Below are 22,283 nucleotides of genomic sequence, written 5' to 3' on the forward strand. Positions count from 1 at the left end.
CCCTTCCTGTCCCCAGCACCAGCCCCCATGGCCCTCATCTGTGTCATCCAGCAGGGCTGGTCCCCTGCTGTTCCCTCCCTCCCCCACCATTCCTCACTAACACCCACTCGCCCCTCAACTCAGCTCAGGTGTGTTTCTACCCCAGGGCCACTCCCTGGACAAACACCTCCCTTCCTCCCCATCAGTACTCTCCCAGCTCCGCCCCCATCTGACTCCTCCAGCAGTCAAGGTCACCCAGCGGGGGCTCTGTGGTGGAAGAGGAGCCTCCAGCACAGCCCTCCCTCTGCGAGCTGGCGGGCACGGGGCAAACCCGCCTGGGCGCCTTCATGGGTCCTGGTGAGATGGCGTGGCTGGAATGTGTAATTAACCTGCAGATTCAACAAGTGGTGGGCGTACAGGGGTGCCACCAGCCTTCCCGTCCCCTGATGAGAGGCACAGGTGGGCAACCTGTGTCCCCACACACTCATATTTCCCGCAAATCTTTCCCGAGTCTCTCAGACAGGCTGGGTGTTGGGACCCCAGGGGGACGGCGACAGCAGGCCCCCACTTAGAGGACTCAGATCCCAGAGCAGGAACCAGACGTTAGCCAGTCACAACAGATGTCAAACCAACTGCTACAGGAAGGGGACACCCGGGGGAATCGAGCATTAAGTGGGGGAGTCAGGGAGGGCTTCCTGGATGAGGCGTCTTCTGAGCTGCGCTCTATCTGGAGAAGGAGAAAGATGTTCCAGAAGAGCAGAGAGCCCACAGAGGGCTCTGCGTCAGGAGGAAGCTTGTTGGGCACAGGGAATTCAAAGAGAGGTGATGCTGGGAAGGTCCTCGAGGGCCACATTGAGGATCTGGTCTCTCTTTTAAAGGGCCATTGCCAGCTACTGTGTTATCTGAGGCAAGTCACTGCACCTCTCTGTGCTTTGGTTTCCTCATCCACAAAGTAGAAGGGATGATGTTACCACACCGAAGGCAGTGTTCGAGAATTACAGTCATTGCTGTAAAGTACTTATAATGGTGCCTGGTGTTAGTAAGCGCTCCCTGGGCCTCAGGAATTTTAATCATTGTTACTTTGCCATCGCGGTTCCTCTTGCAGAGGACTGATGTCTCCATTGCTCGGTCCAAATTGAACATTGTTTATCCCTGTGGGCATCTGGCAGGGTGACTGGGAGAGCCGGGAGCTGTTTCCTGTTGACGTGCCAGACTAGTCGTTTCTCTCCTGGTCCTGCTCTGTCTAGATTCCAAAATTCTCTGACGGTTTCTGGACCGGATCCCAACTGGCATGCTGGACGAATTCCGACACACCTTGGTCTTACTTCCCTAAAATCTCCATCTACCTGAGAGCCGAGAACGCCAGCAGATCCTTCCGCATCACTATCCTGCCTCAGGTAGGAGCGTGGGCGGGTGCCTTTCTCTCTCTAACACATAACCCGCGGAAGGAAAGCGCTTCGTGCGTAATGGGTACATCTCGATATCACGTTTGCGTTCGCCTCCAGGAAGAGGTCCGCAGTAGCGCTGCGGGACAAACAACCGCGAGACCAGACGCTTTAATCAGTGAGCATTCATTCCTGCTCCTGACCCTGACCCTGGGCAGATGGGCTGATCTCGTGGGCTTGGTTGCCCGTGGTTGGCTGGGTCTGGGCTGGCCTCCATCCAGGGTGGTCCGACCCTCACATGCCTGGCAGCTACGTCCATAGCATGATGAGGCTGTTGTCTCCCCGTCCAGCAGCTGACTCCTGCGGTGCCAACCAGGCTCTGAGAGAGAAGCAACTCAGGGGCTCCTGAATGTAGCCCCAGAACTAGCTACCACCTCCCGCGCAGGGCTGCCCACACGAGGCCACGCCAGCCCAGGTTCGCAGGTGGGGAAGTAGAAGCCACCTCCGCGATGGGAGGAGCTGCCGTCTCATATCACAGGGGCGAGGCTACAGGAGAGGTCAAGAATTGAGGGTGTTTTTGCAGCATCCACCACAATACCAATAGATGGGTCCGTCCTCTTTTCTTATGAATAAAGAAAAAAGGCGGATTCTTAGAGATGAAGGCACCATTTTTTTCAGTATTCACCAAATCATTGACTCCCTCTTCATTCCAAGGATCTGATTAAAGGGACCCAGCTCTGTCCCTTCGAGGTGTTCTCGCCTCATCCTTCCTCCTCCCCTTCCTGCGGGTCTCGTCACTTGTCACTCGTGTCACTCACATCCCCCCTCCCCCTCTTCAGGAACCTCTGGAGTACCCTCCAGGCATCCCACGTCACCACCGTTTTTGCGTCGAAACTAAGCTTCCTAAACCACATCTTTCCTCCCCACCGTTCAAAGGCTGATGGTCGCTTTCCCTGAGTGGCTTGCGATGATCCCCACCCTGGACCCTCCCTTGCTCTCCAGCCTGCTGCCTTCGCCTGCCGCGCCCGGGTGGGTCCTGCACTCATCCGTCCGCATGCCTGCTCCCACCTCCCGATCTGCTTCTGCCACCCCTCCACCACCCCTGGCCTGAAATGCCCTCGGGTCCCACTCCGTCTGTGTGTCTGAATTCTTCCCATCCTCTGAGACCCGACTCAAACAACCCATCTCCTGTGGAATTTCTGCCGAGCAGAATGACCCGTTTGTGAGCTTGCCCTTCAAACTCGTGGTGCGTGTTTTCGAGGCGGCTCGTCTGACCTGGGGTCATATCTTTGGGTGTATTTTCTTCTCGTCTTTTTCCTTTGACTTCTGTTTTCTGGAAAAACACGCACACTTGTATTTCTTTCTTAATTAAATGATTTCCTTGAAGATGAGAACCATGAGCTTTAAAGGCCATCCCTAACTGCCCCCACGGTAGAGAGTAGGCGATAACGATTGGTTAAATGGGTGAGTCAGGGCGTCTCTGTGGGAATCTGGTGGATTTGGGCTGAAGGAGTGGAGTGGGGGGTAGGAAAGGAGGACCGATTTTGGAAGAGACAAGGAAATGATAATACCGCCCTCCCCCCTTTCCAGCTTTATGTTGGGGGTGGGGGCAGTCCTGCTGGGGAACAGATGGACATAGGGCCCAGCAGAGGACACCTACTCAGAGAGCGAGAGGCTGGACGTTGGGTCTCGGCCCTGCCCGTGACTCACACTGTAACTCTGAGCAAATCACTCGGCTCTTTCCGTGTCTGCCTCTTTAACGATCAGGGAGAAATGATAGTCCAGTCCTCGCCGAGGACCTTTTCAGAAGGCAGTCGTATCCTTGGGAGAACGGCACTGCCGAGAGTGAGTGAGAATGATAGGTTCTCTGTGTCTTTACAATGATGTGCTCTTCGTGATGGCATTTTGGTCTGCCGGCCAGCCAGATGTGCACATTACTTCGTCAGTGTGGTTTGGAATAAAGTCGAGACCTGGCTGGAGGACAGCGGTGGGCGTGTCCTGGCGGGTAAATGGCCTGTGGGCAGTTGGCAGAGTCAGGGACTCCTGAGAAGCAGGAGGAGAAATCAGGCATTCGGAGGAAAATCTCTTACACCCAACAGCCATCAGAACCAAAGGCTCACTGGGGACTGTCACTGCCTTCGGGACCCAGCACTGGGTCAGTGTGGAACACAGGAGTTGGCTTTAGAAGGATTGCCCCCATTTGCATATCTCTGCATAAGAATTCAGTCTTATTCGGACTTATGAAACTGAATTCTTTTTTGTTTGACTTCGATATGTTCACATTTTAGATTTTTTAAAGTTCAGTTTTCCCCACTGTTGTTTTATTTATTAATTTTTTAATGCAGCTTCACCACGTTTGCTTTCCATGGCCTAGTTGGGAAGGACATAGATGGGGGTGGTTGTGACCAATCACCTGATGAGAACCTCACATGTGCCCTCTGCTGGTGACACACAGCTCAAGGACAGCTCTGGTGTCATCTGAAACCTCAGCTCTGCAAACCTGACCCCTTCCCTAACACTTAGGGCAATCACAGGGCTCCTCGTCACCAAAGCGCTAGACTGGGTCCTACCTGGGACCTTTTAGCCACCTACAGTCCTAGCTGGGCAGATGACTTCGAGGGCAGATGAGAATTGAATCAAAGGCAATGACCTTAAACTTGGTCTGTCACTGGCACCATTTTCCAAACATGCATGAGCTGAATTCTCTTCAGCTTGTTAAAAACCCAATCCCCAGCTCACAGGCAAATTCTGACTTTTTCTTTCCACGTAACCCTACACATGTGAATAGTTTCCACCTAAGATGCCACCGGTTCGTCTCTTTGTGCTCATTGTAGTGTAAGGCAGACTGTTGATTCTGAGATCCGGAAACACAGACGTTACAAATTTAGTCTGGAGTTTTTATTGGAAGTCGACCGGGACACACAGAAAGGACAGAGGGACGGACACAAATTCTGTCTGCATCAGTAGACCCGGTTGCTTCATGCTTGGTCCTTGCCTGGGTTTCATTATGGAATTAGTTCATTCAAAGATGGGGGGCTGTGTGTTTCTGTGGCAGCTAAGCCTATCCCCCCTTTAACTTAAATTGATCCTCATGAGAAGTTGAATATCTCATTTAAAACCTATCAAAGCTTAGCTCATGCATTCATTTTATGCGCATTTATTGAGGTCTTCCTATCTGCCTGGCATGTATGCGAGGTGCCCAGGCACCAAGCATATAGTGAGGAACAGAAGGAATGATTCTTTGCCTTGAGGATGGGTTTACGGACAGGCGAACCAATCAGTGCAGGCTTCTGACTGCTGGGGCAGTTCCCTGGACACAGCGGCTGCTGGACGTCTAGCAGCGGGTGACTCCAGGAACAGCCACCCCCGTGTCCTTGCTCCCTCTCTGCCTTGAGACACTTCTCCTCCGACCTTCTCTGAATGCCAAGTGCAGCGGCGCTGGCCTTCCTCGGGCATCCGTTTGATCACGTGCGTTTCCTCCAGCACAACGTCCGGTTTCCGTCGTGTTCAGACTTTAAACACTGTTCTTGTGCTTACCAACCCTAACGACCCGCACTCTGCCCAGTGAGCTTCCTCCTGGGCCTCCTGTGCTTCCCCCATCAAACAGCAGACCTGGTACCTCCCCAACGCCACCTGCCCCCGTTCCTGCCCCCCGCCAGACACACAAACACACTGCTACTTGTCTCTAAAATCCCGGCCTCTCACGTTCCCACCAGCCACAGGATTCAAGGCCGCCTATCGCTGAGTCTCCAGGTTTTTCTTAGTGCCTTTGTCCTTTAGGGCAAAGTCTTTCTCACTCATTTGGTGCTTTATTGCTTTTTTCCCAAATGTTTAGCATTATGCCCCCTAAGCCCCCCTCTGGTCTCTTCACTGCCTACCTGTTAATACTTTGCCACTAAAAACCAGAGGGATTGTTGTTACTGATATGATGTTGATTTGCTCCTGAGTGTTTTAAGTTTTGACTGGAATCCCCAGAGACCGCTGCCTCCAGGGGATGTCAAGGGCCACATCCTGTGCCTGTTTAATGTGCCCAGCCATGCAGTGCGTGGTCCTCACACTATGAGAACTTCTGGCCTGGTGGCTCCACGTCCTCTCCTGACTGTGATGGCTTGTCCCTCTCATGCTGAGCAAGTCCTCTCACCTGTGTCATGCTGCCCCTCAGATAGAGGGTGACACTGTCACTTTGGAAAGATGGCATCCTGGGCCCAGATATGGACCTTTGTAGTGGACCGTGAGAGAAGAGGACAGTGCTGACCTAGGCTGGGGTGGTGGAGATGGAGATGGGAGACATTCTCAGACTCGGGCTCTGTCTCAGTGGAAGGCTCTGCTCTGGGTTGCATGGAAGGGAGGAGACACTGACCTGGCGCTCTGAGGCCTGAGGCGGGGCTGTGTTGTGGACTTACTGAGACAGAACCGGCCTCCCCCATAGATGGGGAAATCTACCGGGCAGGAACCGTGCGTTATTCATCCTTGTGTTACTAGTACCAAGGACAGTATCCTGGCCATGTTAACTGCTCATCTGGTGGGTGAGTGGTTGAATGGATGGACAGATGGACAGGTGGGTGGGTAGGTGGGTGGATGGATAAGTGGATGAAATCTTTGGATAGTTGGACCATGTACAGTCACAGGTGGCATGCATATTTCTGTCACTTTCAGTAATGTTTGTCACCATGCTTATGATCTCAACTCTTCAATAGCTGGACTAGTGTCTTCTTCCTTCCCAGAGCACCTTGGAGGGTCCCGAACGCACTGTGACCATGACAATTGTGATGTTGCCTGACTTGTGCTTTTTCTTGCTTCTTTCCTCTTTCCTCTTACATGAACAGCTTTACATCCAGCCCATGATGGGGGCTGGCCTGAATTACGAATGCTACCGATTCGGCATTTCGCCTTCCTCGAACGCGCTGGTGATCGGTGCTACCGTGATGGAGGGCTTCTACGTGGTCTTTGACCGAGCTCGGAAGAGGGTGGGCTTTGCAGCCAGCCCCTGCGCAGGTAAGCGATGCCCACCTCGGTCAGCAAGGTGGCACTGGGGGACTTAAGTCAGTTTACTCACTTGGAAGCCACTTCTTGGTCAGTCAGTTGCTGTTGAATTCATTCATTCCTGCCCGTTATCTGCGATCAAAGTCTTATTGATAAAATGCACCGTGCAGGGCTGAGCGGAAGAAGTGAGGTTACCGGTGTACGACTGTGGCCCAGGACTCGGTGGGGAGGGGTTGCATGGCAAACGCTCAGTAGGCGTTGGCACCACCATTATGTTAAAACTTGTGATGTTAAACTTGCGATGTAAAACTCTCGTGTTAAACTTTCAATGGCACCTCATTCCAGGAGCAAAAATACTCCAAGGGGCCTAGGGGATGAAGTATAGTGTTTGGCATAGAAGGATAAAAAAGAAAATTCATAGATAATTTGCATATATCTTTCCCCTCAAAGAACTCTATGAAATAAGAAGTAAACACCTGTCTTTGCTGGTTCTGGAAATGAGACCAAGGAGCCCGTTTTCTGAAAGAATTCCTTGGACGACATGGCGCAGGGTGACAGAGCAGCGTCACTCTGCGAAGCCTGGCCTGAGTCTTGGCCAGGTCTTTGGAGAAACCAGAAGAGCACAGTCAAAGCGGGCAGGAAGGGTCAACTCCCTGAACCTGAAAGTGTCATCAGGCCTGACAGCCAGCTTGGAAGGGAGCGTCCCCACTGCCCACGGTTTGGTGGGAGGATCGGGTAGTTCTGACTAACAGTCGAGCTACCAAGGAAAGTGCAAGTCAGATGGAACAGGGAGACGCGGGGAGGTTCACCTCCCGTCCCCGAGGGTGTCAGAGGACCGAAAATGTCTGGTGTGTAGGTCAAGGTCAGGAACCGAAGGAAATCCGAAGTTGCGCTCCTAACACACCATGGGCTAGAACGACTAAGCAATCATGAGATAGGGAAAAGAGTTAATGCCCAGGAAATGGAAAAGAAAAAAATGGGGTTTATAGCGACATATGAGATCACCATGTCTGAAGGAAAGGCGAGAGGGACTTGGTGAAAGAAAGCCTTAAACCTGAGATATACCGTATTTTGTCATGTACAATGTGCACTTTTTGCCAACATTTTAAGGGAAAAATAAGGATGTACACTATAATATGGTTGCACCTGAAATACCTTGTATCTGTTCTTGTGTTTTGTAATTGTTTGTTACATAAAATTTCTTGTACCATAATATGTTCAAAGATAAATGCTAAAATTCCTTTATGACACATACACACACACAAAAACAAGTATCTAAATATAAGAAGAAAATCATTGAATTAAAAAAATTAAGCAAAAGATTTTATTCCTGAAAGTTTGGGCCAGAAACATGGGTGCACGTTATATACAGCAAAATACGGTAGTTGTAGGCCAGGCAGGAATGCTCACCTACCAGCCAGACCTTCACTCTGATCTGACGCCCACCAGAGCTTAGGGGAGGGGTGGTGTGCGGGGCAAGTGCCAATCAAGGAGAGATTTCAGCCCTTACTCCCCACATCGCGGCCTTAAAATGGGAGCCCAGGAAACAATAGGTAAGTGATGCTCCGTTTTCTGGTTTGAGCACGGTCATTCCTGCAGAGTTGAGTGGTTTGGAGAATGGAAGAGAAATATGGAAAGGGAAAATTACACCTGGAATCTTAGACCGATTCTTACTCTATGTAAATAAAATCACTCAATCCACCTACATATTTGCAACGTTGTGAAATGTCAGTGCAGAGTTTTTTGTATTTGTGACCAGACTCAGGGGCCTTGGGACTTGTCGTTTTTTTATCTCGGCCATGAGTAAATGGAACCTTCCAGACAGGCATCGCCTCTTTCAGCCCGTGTGCTTTTTGCAGAGGGGGACACCTCCGTGTATCAGCTGGGGCTGTATAACCAGAAACACCATAGCTCCCAGCTGTGGACACCTTACTTCTTTTAACCCAGAGAATCTAAGAACCAAAACAATTGTTCACACAACTCCTGTTCTCTCATTAAATACCACGGAAGGAGAGATTACTATGGCAACAGCGGACACACGTCCACTTCAGTTAGTACAGCCAAGACGCCAGCCCCGTCTGTTGCTACGGGAAGTGCTGTCAGAAACAGTTTAATAATAAGTGTGTCTAGGCAGAGACATTTTCCTGAATTTCACCATGAATTCATGGTCAGGGTCTCTCATTTAAGTTTGTTGTGGCTATTTTTTGAAAATGTATTTAAGGTGTCGGTGCCTAGCCATTCGATTTTAGCAGCGATGGGAGCACAGACTGAAGTGTCTCCACTTCAGTGCTGGTGGGTTAGCTGTTCAAGTAGAAATTGCTTCCCTCAGGGCCGCGGTTTGGAGCCAGGCAGGGGTCTGCGGCTCCTAATAAATGGAAGAAATAGCCTGCCCCTGCCCCTTTTTTTCTGTCTCAAAGTGTTTATTTTTAATTTATAACGTGTTTTAAATAACAAAGAAAATGCTTAAAATCACCCAAAATTGTGTACTGTGCACACACTTACAAAGCACCCAGATTTAAGAAATGCTAACATTCTGTTATTTTTTTCTTCAAATGTTTGTCATAGAAATAAAAAAAACAAGGATAGCTAAGGCCCCGCCTCACTGCGCTCCCTGGAGTTGTTACCCTTCCTCCTCAGGTCGTGTATGTTCTCCCCACAGTCACCGCACATGTGTAATTTCACCGCATCGTTGCCAGCACCCTGGGTTATTTTCTGTTGCGGTGGACTCGCGTGTCCCCAATTTAGCTCTTCACGAGCCTGTCTGGGAAATCGAGGGGGCCTTAGCCAGGTGCTTTTGGTCCAGGGTCTCCCCTGAGCCTGCAGCATGTGAAGGCTGGAGGGTCCCCCCAAGCTCAGTCATGTGGCTGTTGCCAGCACCTCTCCTTCCTTGTCACGTGGCCCTTGTGACTAGCCTGCCTGAATGGCCCCGAGATGGGTCCGTGGCTACCCCAGAATAAGTGATCCTGGGGGGGGAGCAATAAAGCATCTAAGACAGAAGCCAGTGCATTTGTAAACTAATCTTGGAAGTGACGTGGTGTCCCTTCTGCCCTAGTCAGTTGGTAGGTGGGGGAGGGGAGTACACAAGACTAAATTCCAGGAGGTGGGCCGTTGAGGGGCATCCTAGAATCTAAGCATCATATACCTGTAAGCAAGTATTAATGACAACACACGGGTCGGTTGTTTGGATTTCTTGGTATTTCTTAATTTATAGGAATGCTGTCACGTGGCACGTGTCCTTTGTCAACTTGCTTTTATTCCCCGACATTACTTTTCCTAGATGTCCCACATTGCCGCAGGAGCTAGGGCGTCCTTTTTGGCCGCTGGGTAGTGTTCCGTTGTGTGAGTGAACCCAGAGGCCCACGCAGTCCCGCCTGGACCCCGGTGCGGGCTGTCTCGAACACGCGCGGTCGGAAGCAGTTCTGTGGTGAGCCGCTTGTGCACGGGAATGAGCTTGTCAGGGATGGAATTTCTAGACGGTCGGTGCTCCCTCTGGTCAGCAGTGCTGGTCACTGTCACACTGGTCTTCCGAGCAGGCGGACCACCAGAATGACGTCAGAACTTCCGTTCTATCGGAGGATCGTTGTAGTTGTTCTGGTGTTTTGCCAAGCCATGTGTGTGAAATAGTATTATTTTAATTGATTACTTTTGAGATGACTTACCTTTTGATATGTTTATGGGGTGTGAAGCTTCTCTGATAGTGGACTTTTCTATTAACCACTCTTGCATGTTTTTCTCCTTACCCTTTTCACTGATATATATGAGTTCTTAAATAGTTGAGATTAATTTCGCTGGGTTATGTGCATGGTAAATCTCTTTGAATCTCTCTGGCCTTTTTCACTTGGTTTTGGGTGTGTTTTATTTACACTTTTTCTTAAATTTAGTGAAATAAAATTTACTAATCCTTCTTACGGCTTTTACTCTGCTCTTATTTAGGAAATTCTTCCTTAATCTAAGAAAATACAGTTATTTTTTAAAAGATACTATCTACTTTCTCATTTTTTTCCTAAAATGTGAAGTAGGAACTTAATTCTTATAAGGATATTCCATTTCTCAGCCTCACTTACTGAATATGTAGTTTCCCCTTGGACTCTTCTCAATATTTTATTATGATGAATTTTAATATACGTATGGGCCACTCTCTCTTCAGCTGTCTTCAGTCTCTTTAATCTATTTAGCGAATCTTTAGTTACACTGACTACATTTTTCATTTCTAGAAATATATCTTACACGGTTTCAAACAGACTCGCTCACTTTTTCTGCCTCACACTTTGTTGTGGCCTGTATTTTCTTTATGTCCAGGATCATTTTGAAAAATTGGCCAGGTCGTACTTCAATGCCGCAGTGAATCACATAGTGCCCCAGGCCAAGACAATCCCATGAGCACATAAAGCGCTCCGTCATTATTATTTTTTCAGCTTTACCATCTTTTATTTTATGGATGGTCCTTAATTTATTTTGCCAATCATTATTGGCAGACATTTAGGCCTTTTCCAATTCTTCAGTGGCTACATTTATATATGTCTGCTCCCTCACACAGAAGTATTCCTCTAGGGGAGATTATTAGAAGTAGAGTTGCTGGGTTAAAGGGCATAAGCATTTGTCTTCGGGATGAATATGGTCACATGACTTCTATAGAGGTCACACTGGTTTATATCTGGCTAAACCAGCTCACTGGCCGTGCCTAGGACAAGCCTGTCTCCCCAGGCAGCCTCGCTGGCATGGCCTCACCACACTGGGCAATTTTCCAATCTGATAGTTGACAAACATTGTCACAGAGTCATTTTAATTTATTTTTCGTATATGGTGGGGTTGATTTTATTTTCATATTTCTAAGGGCATTTGTTTTTCCTTTTCTGTAAACCAGCCACTCATATCTTTTTCCCATTTATTTTTTTGTTGAGATTTTTAGTTTTTTGCATTTTTCTGTAGGACCTCTTTGCTCTTTATGTACGAAATGAACCATTTGGAGAAATATCTCAATGTAAATTATTTTTGAACATAATGAACTTTAATATAGAATGTTTACTTTTATGCATTTAAACATCTTAATCTTTTGCTTTAAGCCTATTAGGTTTAATGTCACAATGTTAAATTGCTTCCTCACTAAAATTTTTTTTTGTGATTTATTCAAGAACTTTTATGTTTGATTTACTTTGGTACAAAATGTTTGTATTAAACTATTTTCTCCCAGGATGACCATCCCAGTGTTCCTATAACATTTATTGAAGAATACATCTTCTCTTTACTAATTTGAAATCTCACTATGACATCATACCAAATTCCAGCAGATATTTTGGAGATATATAATTACTTCTAGATTTTCTGTTCCTTTCCACTGAGATATCTTACAGCATGAGTTTCTTTTTATTATTCGTCTTTTCTAAAACTTCCCTGCTATTCTTTCTTAATTTTCTTTCCTTTGTGAACTCTTGAATCAGCTTGTTTAGTTATAAAAAACATCTTGGTATTTCAGTGAGTATTCAGTCCTTTTAAACGACCATTGTGTGATCTCAAGCAGATTGTTCTAGCTACATCTTAGTTGAATGGTTAGTCTCATCCTTATGTCTGCTGATTTGTTCTCTCGTGGTGGATTTTTTTCTCGCTGGGTTTGCAATTTTTTCTGTCGTGAGTTTGTCTTGTGGGAGTTCCTCCCCATTCCCCATGGCCCTGCCCTCTGGGAGAATTCACAGCACCTTGGGTTGTACAAATGCTGCTAATGAGCAATTTTGCATTTGTTTCTGCTGAGTTCCTCAGTTCATGAAAACATCAGGATTCCTGCAAGCTGTGCAAATTTAGATCCCATCCATGGAACCTTGAGGTAGTGTGGAGGCCCCATTTCTCCCGGGAGAGTCTTTCTCGTCTTCCTCACCCACCCCTGCTCAGACCCTGGACAGCCCACCTTCCCTGTTGGTAGGTGTCCGGCTCCTCCCACCCACAGACCAGCATTTCACCAGCCTCTGGGCTCTAGGGTCTCCCCGGTGCTTCACTCAAGTCTCCTGCCCCTCCCCCACCACACACAAATCTGGGCCTGTTTCTGGGCTCAGCTCTATACTTAAAAATTTGGAATTATATTTTATCCTCATTTTTATGTGTTAGAGTTAGAGGCATTTCCATCCTTGGGCCAACCAGCACGTGATGGAGCCAGAATCTTTGGGAGCTGCCCTTTCCTCCCAGTGCCTTTTATTGTGGTTGGCATACTAATCTGTGTTTGACAGCCATCACTTAGCTCAGAGGACCTGGCTTCTCTACAGGGGAGAGGACAGGGTGGGAAGGAGACCACCGAGGGAGAGATCTTCGAAGGGTCGCCTTTGAAAACACGCCTGGTCCACGCCCTCGCCTCCTTTTTCAGCCAGGGGCTGTCAAGATGGCGGTGGGTATTTTGGGAGGAGAACTCCACATGCTTCTGTTGTGCCGCCTCCTTTCAATCCTCCGCCCCCGCCCCTACGGAGAGTCGCTGCTCTAGTCTCAGATTAGAGCCAGGTGAACGAGGCGGCTGTCCCCGTGTGTCACGGAGCTGGCTAACCTAGATCTGCAGCACGCGGTCTCACACCCGGGGACAGGCACTGGAGACTGAAGCACTTGCGACTGCCTGTGTGCTGCTGGGGGCCAAGCTAGGAAAATACTCGGGTGTTAAAATCGACAACCCTCTTCCTGCAGCCCAAGCTTCCGAAATACCACCCGTCTCTTTTTATAGATGGAGATGTTCAGCAGCGCCCTCCTCCCCGAGCTGTGTAGGTTTCGGCTCAGACAACCCGAGACACATCATGGACTTGGCAGTCACTTCGCTGTGAACGTTCTTTGCCGCAGGTTGAAAGTAGATCAGCTGCTACATGTTCGTGTGTAAAAATAGGAATGTTGGTTGTTCGGAGCAGAGCTGCAGAGAAGCGCCTCTGCCTTCTATTCAGAATGCAGTCAAAAGCCGCGAACACTGCCGGGCCCCGTTTGTCAGGAGAGAATTCTGAGGCTGGACCGCAAGTTCCATGCAGTGGGATGGCCCTGGGCCCTGAGGCTAGCCCCGAGGCCTGCCCCGGAGCTCCAGAACGTTCCTCAGACCTCCCCTCAGGACCACGTCCCTGGTCCGGGGACACAGCTCACTTCATCTCATAGGCTGCGGCAAAAAGACCTGACCGTTATCATTGTTGTAGGTGGGAAACGGGTGTTTCTTCCCAAACACACATCACCCATTGGGCCCTGATCTCCTGAAAACACATCATTCAAATTTTAATCCCAGACATTGATGAAAGGATTAAAAATAGCACTGTGTTAACAGGTGATTCTTAGGAGGCAATGGCCTTGGCCCAGGCCCTCTGAGGAGGGCTTAACTTCTTCACTTGGTGAACCACATACAACAAGACAGTGACTTGAAGGTGCTGGTGGTCATCACCACGTGCAGATGGGGACCCCAAGGGGCAAAGAAGTTACGCTACTTGGCCAAGATGCCACAGCTCGTAAGTGGGAGCTCAGATCCGAACCCCAGAGTCTGGCCCCTGGGTCCACGCTTGTAACAACTGCTTAGTCTAGCCGCAGAAATAAACGCAATGTGGAAAACTAAAATCTACTTTATGACCATAGAATTAATAGTATATGAAACAAATGTTCAGTGAATGGCATTCCTAGAACACGTCCTACAGAAGTATTTTTAAAGACTTCACTTATTTTAGAGAGAGGAAAAGGGAGGGAGAAAGAGAGGGAGAGAAATACTGATTGGCCAGCCCTCGTACTCACCATGACCAGGAAATGAACCCCCAACCCAGGCATGGGCCCTGACCAGGCATTGAACCAGAGACCTTTCCTGTGCAGAATGATGCCCCACCCACGTAGCCACACCAGCCAGGGCCCCCCAGAGGTATTTTCAGATCAACTTTCCTTTAACGTGGAGGAGCTAGTTAGCCAGTGTGAGGACACAGGTGTTTCCAGATTACACAGTCTGTCTGACAACATAAACTGGTGGTGGTTTACAAAAACTTTAATATATATATATATATATATATATATATATATATATATATATATATAACTTTTCTGATTGTAAAAGTAACACACACACATTGAAGAAAATTTGATTTTGTTGGGGTTTAAAATTTTCTTGTCTCTATCTGTAGCACATATAAAAACAGTGTGTAACTTAGATGTTCCACTTGAAGAGCAGCATGAAAATCAATCCCCCAGGTACCCTGGGTAGCTGGGCGTGGTTCCGCTTTTCTTTTTTTAACCCAAAGGTATTGTATCACGTGTGTTGTTCTCTGACATACTTTTTTGACTCTCTTGTTCTTTTGATTTTTTTATAGCTTTATTTATATATAAAGGATGTAAAATGAACAGTGCGTGTTACGGGGTAGAACTTGATAAGTTTTGCATACATACATATCCTTGAAACCATGACCACACCTGAGACAATAAATATTTCCCACAAGCCCAAAAGTCCCCTTGTACTTGTTTGTTCTGCCTGCCCCAAGCCCTTGCTGACCCCCCACCATGCCCAGGGAAACCTCAGTCTGCCTTCTGTCGAAATGATAGATTACTTTCCACTTTCAGAATTTCACGTAAATGGAGTCACGGCATATGCATCTCTTTTTGTCTGGCTTCCCTCATTGGGCACAGATATTGAAACGTACTCATTTTGTTCCCTGTGTTGCCAGCTCATCCATGGTCACTGCTGAGCAGAGTTTGGTCGCATGGACATACCACAGCCGGTTTGCCCTCACTCACCTGTCGAGCTTTGGGGTTATTTCCAAGTGTTTTGGCTATTGAGATAAAGCAGCTGTGCACAGTGGTGTAGTGGTCCTTAGACGTACCTCTTCATTTCTCCTGGGTAAATCCGTGGCATGGAATGGCTGGGTCACGGGGCAGAGATGTGTTTCACTTCCTGAGCAACTGCCAAACTGGTTTTCAGAGTCACGTCCCCACCGGCGGTGTCTGAGTGCCAGCTTCTCGAGAGCCACACCGGCGTTTGGGATGGATGGTCCTTCCTGTTTTACTAGATATTTGCTGATATCCCATTGGGGTCTGAATTTGCATTTCCTTAATGACCAGTCACCTTGATCATCTTGTCATGTGTGTATTGCCGTTCACACGTCTTCTTTGGTGAAGTGTCTTTTCAGATTTTCTTGCCCATTTTTTATTGAATTTTTTATTTTCTCACTATTGAGTGTACAGGGTTCTTTACGTTCAGAATTCAGATCCTTTATGAGAAATGTAACTTGCGAGCATTTTCTCCCAGTCTTATCTCGTCTCTTACTATTATTTTTCAAAGAGCTCTCCATTTTGATAAAATAAGATTTATCATTTTTTTCTTTTATGGTTGGTACTTTTTGTTGTTGTCATTAAGAAATTTTGGGCCTAACTCAAGGATATTTTCTCCTGTGTTTTCTTACATAATTTCCGTAGTTTAGAAATGTGTTACTTCGTTTCTAGACAGTTATGGACTTCTCCAAATACCTTTCTGTTACTAGCTTCTAATCTATTTCCACAATAGATTAAATTTACAGCATAGTCCGACAACATGCTGTGAAACCTTTTAAATTCATGGAAACCTGTCTTACGGACTATATCACAACTCATCTTGGTAAATATTTAATGTGCCCTTGAAAACAGTGTCTGTTTGGCTGGGTGGGTGGAGGAGCCTATGAAATAAATTGTCATTTAGGTCAAGCGGACTGGTAGTGCCGTTTGGTGAGGGTGTTGCCTCTCTGTTGTTGGGAGAGCGACGTGGAAACCTCTGGTTGTTCCTGTGGATTTGTTGGTTTCTCCTGCAGCTTCGTCATTCTCACCCCCTGCCTTCTGAAACCCTTACTGGGCACACAAACGTCTAGTACTGTTATGTCCTATTTATGAGTTGAACATTTTACCACCGTGAAATTACCATCTGACTCTACTCTGTCTAGTGTTAATATGGGCACTCTGGGTCTCTTTTGACTCGTATTAGCATGACACATCTTTCTCCATCCTTTGTCTTTTCATATATTCGAATATTTACATTTAAAGCAGGCCTCTTGTAGGCAGCATATGGTTGTAAAATCAAATGTTGCTTTTTATCTCACGCGACAGCCTCTGCTTACTCGTTGGGGTGTTCAGACCACAGATTGGCAGACGCCAGCGTGCCAGCCAAATCTGGCAAGTGGCCTGTTTTTGAACTAAGAATGCTTTTTACATTTTTAAAAGTTTATGTAAAAATAATCAAGAAGAATATATCACAGAAATCACATGTGGCCCCAAAAAGCCTAACAGATTTTCTGTCTGGTCCGTCAGGGAACGAGTTGGCCAGCCCCAGGTTAGACTGTAGTTACTGCGACGGTTGACATGGTGTGTCCGCCATGTTGCACTTGTTTTCTCTTGGTCTTGTCTGTTCTTTCTGCACCCCCCCCCCGTTTTCTTCGTTCTCTGCCTTCTTTTGGATTATTTCTATTTTCCAGTCCTTGACCAGTTTGTGAAGTGTTGCTCTTCGCTGTGCGGTTTTAGTGGTCACCTTAGGGTTTGCAGTGCCTGCCTTGGATTTACCACCGCCGCCTCCCGCAGGAGAAGCAGCTGCCGCCGTGTGCTTCTCCTCCCCCCTGCCCTCCTGGCTGCCGCCGCCCACGGCTCACCTACACCTGTGTCACACTCCGTGCAGGGCGCTGTCATGGGTCTTGCTCTCAGCCAATCACCTTCTTAAGTATTTCCGGTTAAGACTGCAGGTGGTGTGTTCGCCTCCATAGTTATCATTCCTGGTGTTTGTCATTGCTTGGCATAGTTGTAGGTGTCCCTCCGATTCCATCGATCTGCTGGCAGGGCTTCCTTCAGTGCGTTTTATAGTGCAGGCCGGTGGCCATGGTTTTCTTTCTTTCGTTTAGCTTTACTGAGGTATAATTGAAGAATGAAAGTTATACATATGTCAGGAGTTTTGACACACACGTGCATTGTAAAACGATCGCCACAATCGAACTAGTGAACAAACACATCCCCCAGGTAGTCACCACTTTTGTTCTTTCTCTTTTGTTTTGGTAAGAACATTAAGATCTACCCTCTTAGCAAGTTTTCAATGTGATACAATATTGTTAACTATAATCACCGTGCCGCACATCAGCCCTCCCAACCCATTCGTCTTGCACACCTGAAACTTTATACCTTCCGCTGATGTCTCTCCATTTCCCCTCCCCCGAGCCCCTGGCAACCATAGTCTACTCCTGGCTGCTTAGGTGACTATTTCAGATTCCACATGAAGATGACATCATCCAGTACTTGTCCTCTGCTTCTGGCTTCTTTCACTTAGCGTGATGTCCTCCAGGGCCATCCATGTTGTCACAAATGGAAGGATTTCTTCTTTTTTGAGGCTGGATGCTATTCCAGTGTACGTGTGTGTGTGTGTGTGTGTGTGTGTGTGTGTGCATCTGCTTGTGATGAATTCCTGCAGCTTGTGTATGTCTCAAAATGTCTTTGTTTTTTCTTTGTTTTTGAAAGATATTTTTGCTCGATACAGAATTTGGTTGATGGGGTTTCCCCCACCCCATGCCTTTTAGCTTGCATTATTTCTGGCATGAAATTGTCTTTAATCCTTTTTGTCTCTATACAAAATATTTTTCTCTTTCTCTCTGGTCTTAAGATTTTTCTCTTCACCACTGGTTTCAGCGATTCACTAGTGTGGTCTACTTCATGTTTCTTGTGCTTGGAGTTCTTCATGCCTCTTGGGTCTGTGGTTTATAGTGGCTCTCTTGAGGTTAGAAATTTTGTATTAGATCTTCAGATATTGTTTTCTGCCTCTCATCCCCTTCTCTCGTTGGGTAGCCTAATTGCGTGGGTGTGTAGGCACTTCAGTAGTCCCACTGTGCACTGGTGTTCTCTGTGCATATTTTGCTCCTCTGTATTTCTTTTTGGACCGTTTCTATTGTGTTTTCAAGTGCACTAGTCTTGTTTTCTACAGTGTATGTTCTTGTTAACACAATGTAGTATATTTTTCATCGTCGGTATTGCAGTTTCTACATCTAGAAGTTTGATTTAGGTCTTTTTATAGCTAGTGTCGGTGCCGAGTTGAATTCTTGGACGCCTTGCTGGCGAGCAAGAGCTGCTTGCTGGAGTCGGAGCCACCCCCCCCCCTCACTGATGCTGGGGCAGGAGCCCCGAAGAGTGCAGTGCTTCTGTGCCCTGACGAAGTGAAGTTACTTTAGAAAGAGCTGATTCTGCCTCATCTTTTCTTAAAGCTTCTTGAGATGGGGTCAGAGGCCTGTTTTAGTCTGCGGTTGCATTTTCCTATTACAGACGAAACACTCGTGCTCTTGGCGATACCCTGAGAGTTGGCTTGTCCTTTCTCTTTCTCGCGGAAAACCCAGTGAACAGGGAGCAGTTGGCAGCAGGCACTGTCCCCAGCCCTGTGCGTGAGCCCCAAGCCCTGCCTCCCCTGCCCCTCTGGTGGTTCTTTCAGGGGACTTCACTCATCTGTTTGGTCAGCACTCAGCTGGAGGCTGCAGGAAGGCGCTCTGGACAGTGCGGGGTTTCCCTGTGGGCAGCTGTCCTCTGTCCACCGCTGTCCTTGCAAACTCTATCAGTTTTTTCTCCCTCTCACTCCCCAGCAGGGGGAGCTCCACTGCCCTCCAGAGGCCTGTGTCACTGTTCCCCCCGCCATAACCAAGAACCCTTCTCCAGTCAGTAAGCCGGGCGCATATGCGGCTCATGTCATTTCTTTCTCGTCTCTCAGGACTTATTGTGTCTCCCCGTCCCACTCCCAAGATCTTCGGTCTTATATTTTTCTATAGACTGTCCAACTTTTTTAGTTATTTCAGGTGGGAGGGTAAATCTGGTCCCTTGCACTTCATCTGGTCTGGAAGCAGAAGTGTTTTCTGGTGATTTTTAATTTCTTTTTTTTTAATTTATTTATCTTTAGAGGGGAAGGGAAGGAGAGAGGGAGAGAAATATCAATGTACGGTTGCCTCTGGTGTGTCCCCTGCTGGGAACTGGCCTGCAACCCAAATATGTGCCCTGACTGGGAATCGAACCGCGATCCTCTGGTTCTCAGGCCCGCGCTCAATCTACTGAGCTACACCAGCCAGGGCCGGTGATTTTTAATTTCTTGATGCCTTACTGGGTTAGGGTCTAGTATGAGTATGTGCCACTCCCATCATTGCATCTGAGAAAGCATCTTTATTTATAAAGTAAATACATTCTTTAAAGAATTTATTTATTTATTTTTACAGAGAAGGGGAGGGAGGGAGAAGGAGAAGGAGAGAAACATCCGTGTGTGGTTGCCTCTCACTTTGCCCCCACTGGGGACCTGGCCTGCAACCCAGGCCTGTGCCCCGACCAGGAATCAAACTGGCGACCCTTTGGTTTGCAGCCCATGCTCAGTCCACTGAGCCACACCAGCCAAGGTAGAGTAAATATATTTTTTAAAAGACAAAGGACCTGCTGTAAAAAGACATTTGTGTGCTCAAGAAAGTTTTGCCATATAAAGGATTCATACAAATCAATGAAAAAATGATAGAAATTGTAATAAAAAAAGGATAAACAGTCAATCAGTGTAGTTTTTAAGTTGTTTCCCCACCTAGTATATGAATACTTGTAGGCATTACGGTTTTGGGTTGAGAACCACCATGATTCCTTAGGTTTGTTTCCAGTGCCGGTGAGAGAGTGGGCAAGAGGCCTTCCCCCGCGCTTTGGTGGGCGTGGGTACTGGCTGGGCCTTTCTTGTGGGCACTTTCTCAGCAAATATGCAGATGCCTCAAAGGGAGCCTACCTGGACCCATCACTTTACTTTTAGTAACTCATTCTGAAAATCTTAAGATTACGAGGAAGATTTAGGAACAAGATGTTTCGTGCACCAGTGGAAAGAGTGCTGGAAGCTACTTAAAGGGTACGTAGGGATTGGTGAGGAGGCTGATGCACCCCCGATGTGGCTTTCGGGTGTGTGTCGTCGTCAGAAGTGCTGTGGTTGGAAATTAAATGATGTGCAAAGACTGTTCTCACGTGTGGAGTGAAACTATAGTTTATGAAACTGTAGTCCTACACGATCCCAACTTCGTTTTATTTTTTATAAAATTGATGCGTAGAAAAAGATTGCATTCTAAAATATAAATATTGATTATTTCTGAGTGGTGAATTTATGCATTTTAATTTCCTCGCTTTCACTGGCATTTTCAAGCTTTCTACCATAAATATGTATGGCATTGCCTTTGTAAGGAGAGTAGGCTTATTTTTAGTTATCTGCCACGTTTGTTCACTGTTTGCATTTTTATGCTAAGACAGGCCAAGGATTGGCCAGCTTTTCCTGCCATAAAGGGCCAGGTGGTCAATCCTTTAGGCCTGTGGGCCAGCTGGTCTCAGTCGCAGCTGCTCCACTCTGCTGTTGTAGAAAGAGAGCCACCATAGACAATATGGAAATGAAGGAACGGGGCTGTGTTCCAACAAAACTCGATTTGCAAAAGGAGACGGCTGGCCAGACTTGGCCTGTAGGATGTCTCTCCTCTCGGGTCTGGATTATGGGAAGGCCCGTCTCCCTCTGTTCCTAGGTATCTGCACACTTGCATTTGTTCTCCCAGCATAATTGGATAAAACCACAAGTCCCCACGTGGAATCCCATTAGCAAGACAATGTATTGATCAGGGTTTTCTTTCCTCCTTCACTTTAAACCATTCTCCTAAAGCCATTGTTCCACTCTTATTTTGACTTTTTCTTTCCTCAGTCAGAAAAGGGTCTTAATTGACAACCCTTAGGGCCCTGAAGCTTTAGTTACAGAAAAATTAAATGCTTAGCAACGTGATTATTTGGTGCCTAAATGTTTATTTCTGCAATTAAATGGGTACGCAATGGATAACGAGGGCTTTTTCTTTTTCTGAATAAAACGCACGTCAAACACTAAACAAATTCTGTATTCCTGAAAGGGGCAGGTAAGTCTCCTGTAGATCAATAAAATATTGATAGTCCCCAAACCTGCTTTCAGAGGTCATCTCAACTACCCCCCACCCCCACCACTGCCCAGCCACCCAGTCTGAGCACCAGCCTAACAAGTCCCGGGGCCAGTTTTAGCTGGATTTCCCTTGGCTCCCCCATCACGTCATAAACTCAAGGGGCGCCCATGCGCCACTCTTGATTCTGGGTCTTCGGGCCACTGTAGGTGGCACATAGGACAAATGTGGGGTAGCAGGAGCTCAGGGCCAGTCTGACCCAGGTGGTCATGGGCTCCATTAAGAGTATGGGTCACACCCGACTGGTGTGGCTCAGTGGGTTGTGTGTCAGCCTGTGAACCAAAAGGCCGCTGGTTTGATTTCCAGTCTGGGCACATCCCTGGGTTGTGGGCAGGATACCCAGTTGGGGGAGTGGGAGAAGCAACCTGCATCTTGTTTCTCTCCCTCTCTTTCACCCTTCCTTCCCCCTGCTCTTTAAAAAATAAATAAAATCTTTTTTTAAATGTGGCTTAGCCTAGTATAAGGATACTGAGAGGTTTTCTCAGGCTCCGCCGAGAAAGAAATGCCAATCAGCCATTAAGTGGGCAAGAAAGAGCTTTATTGGGGTTTGTGCTCCCGGGTGAGGTTCCCCCGGTCTGCAGAGTCAGGCCGGAGAAGTCGCACCCAAGCAGGGAATGTCCTGGGGTTTTATTTTCGTTGGCTCCCCGTGGGAGCTGGGGACTGGTGCCCTCTGAACAAAGAAGCAGTACTGCATCGGTGGTCTCTTCCTCAGGTTACTGTGAGGATGTCCGTCTTGGCAAAGTCCAGCCGGGGCTTCCTCCTATCCCCGCCCACCCTAACAGATACTATCTATCGTAGAAGGTTTTGTGGTTGTTTAATGAACTCTTTTTCAAGCTTTTTAAATTTAAGTATATTTGACGTACAATATTGTATTAGTTTCAAGGGTACAATACAGTGATTTGATATTTACATACCTTACGATGTGATTGGCACACTAAGTCTAGCGATTATCTGCCACCGTGCACGCATCACAAAATTAACTATATTCCCCTTCACCTTTGTCCTC

At 47.4% G+C, this 22,283-nt stretch overlaps 1 protein-coding gene across 1 annotated transcript in view; it reads left to right on the forward strand.

Moving 5' to 3' along the window:
• Positions 1 to 22,283, forward strand: part of BACE2 (beta-secretase 2) — a 72,500-nt gene that overhangs the window by 43,874 nt on the left and 6,343 nt on the right. Inside the window, exons 7-8 of the mRNA XM_037042991.1 lie at positions 1,227 to 1,376; positions 6,191 to 6,359. Of these exons, the coding sequence (XP_036898886.1) occupies positions 1,227 to 1,376; positions 6,191 to 6,359 (319 nt within the window). The remainder of the gene's footprint in view (positions 1 to 1,226; positions 1,377 to 6,190; positions 6,360 to 22,283) is intronic.

The sequence above is a fragment of the Sturnira hondurensis genome, unplaced genomic scaffold, assembly GCF_014824575.4.
Source record: "Sturnira hondurensis isolate 20B ecotype Veracruz unplaced genomic scaffold, ASM1482457v3 Scaffold0003874, whole genome shotgun sequence".
In the NCBI taxonomy this organism is placed as follows: Eukaryota; Metazoa; Chordata; class Mammalia; order Chiroptera; family Phyllostomidae; genus Sturnira; species Sturnira hondurensis.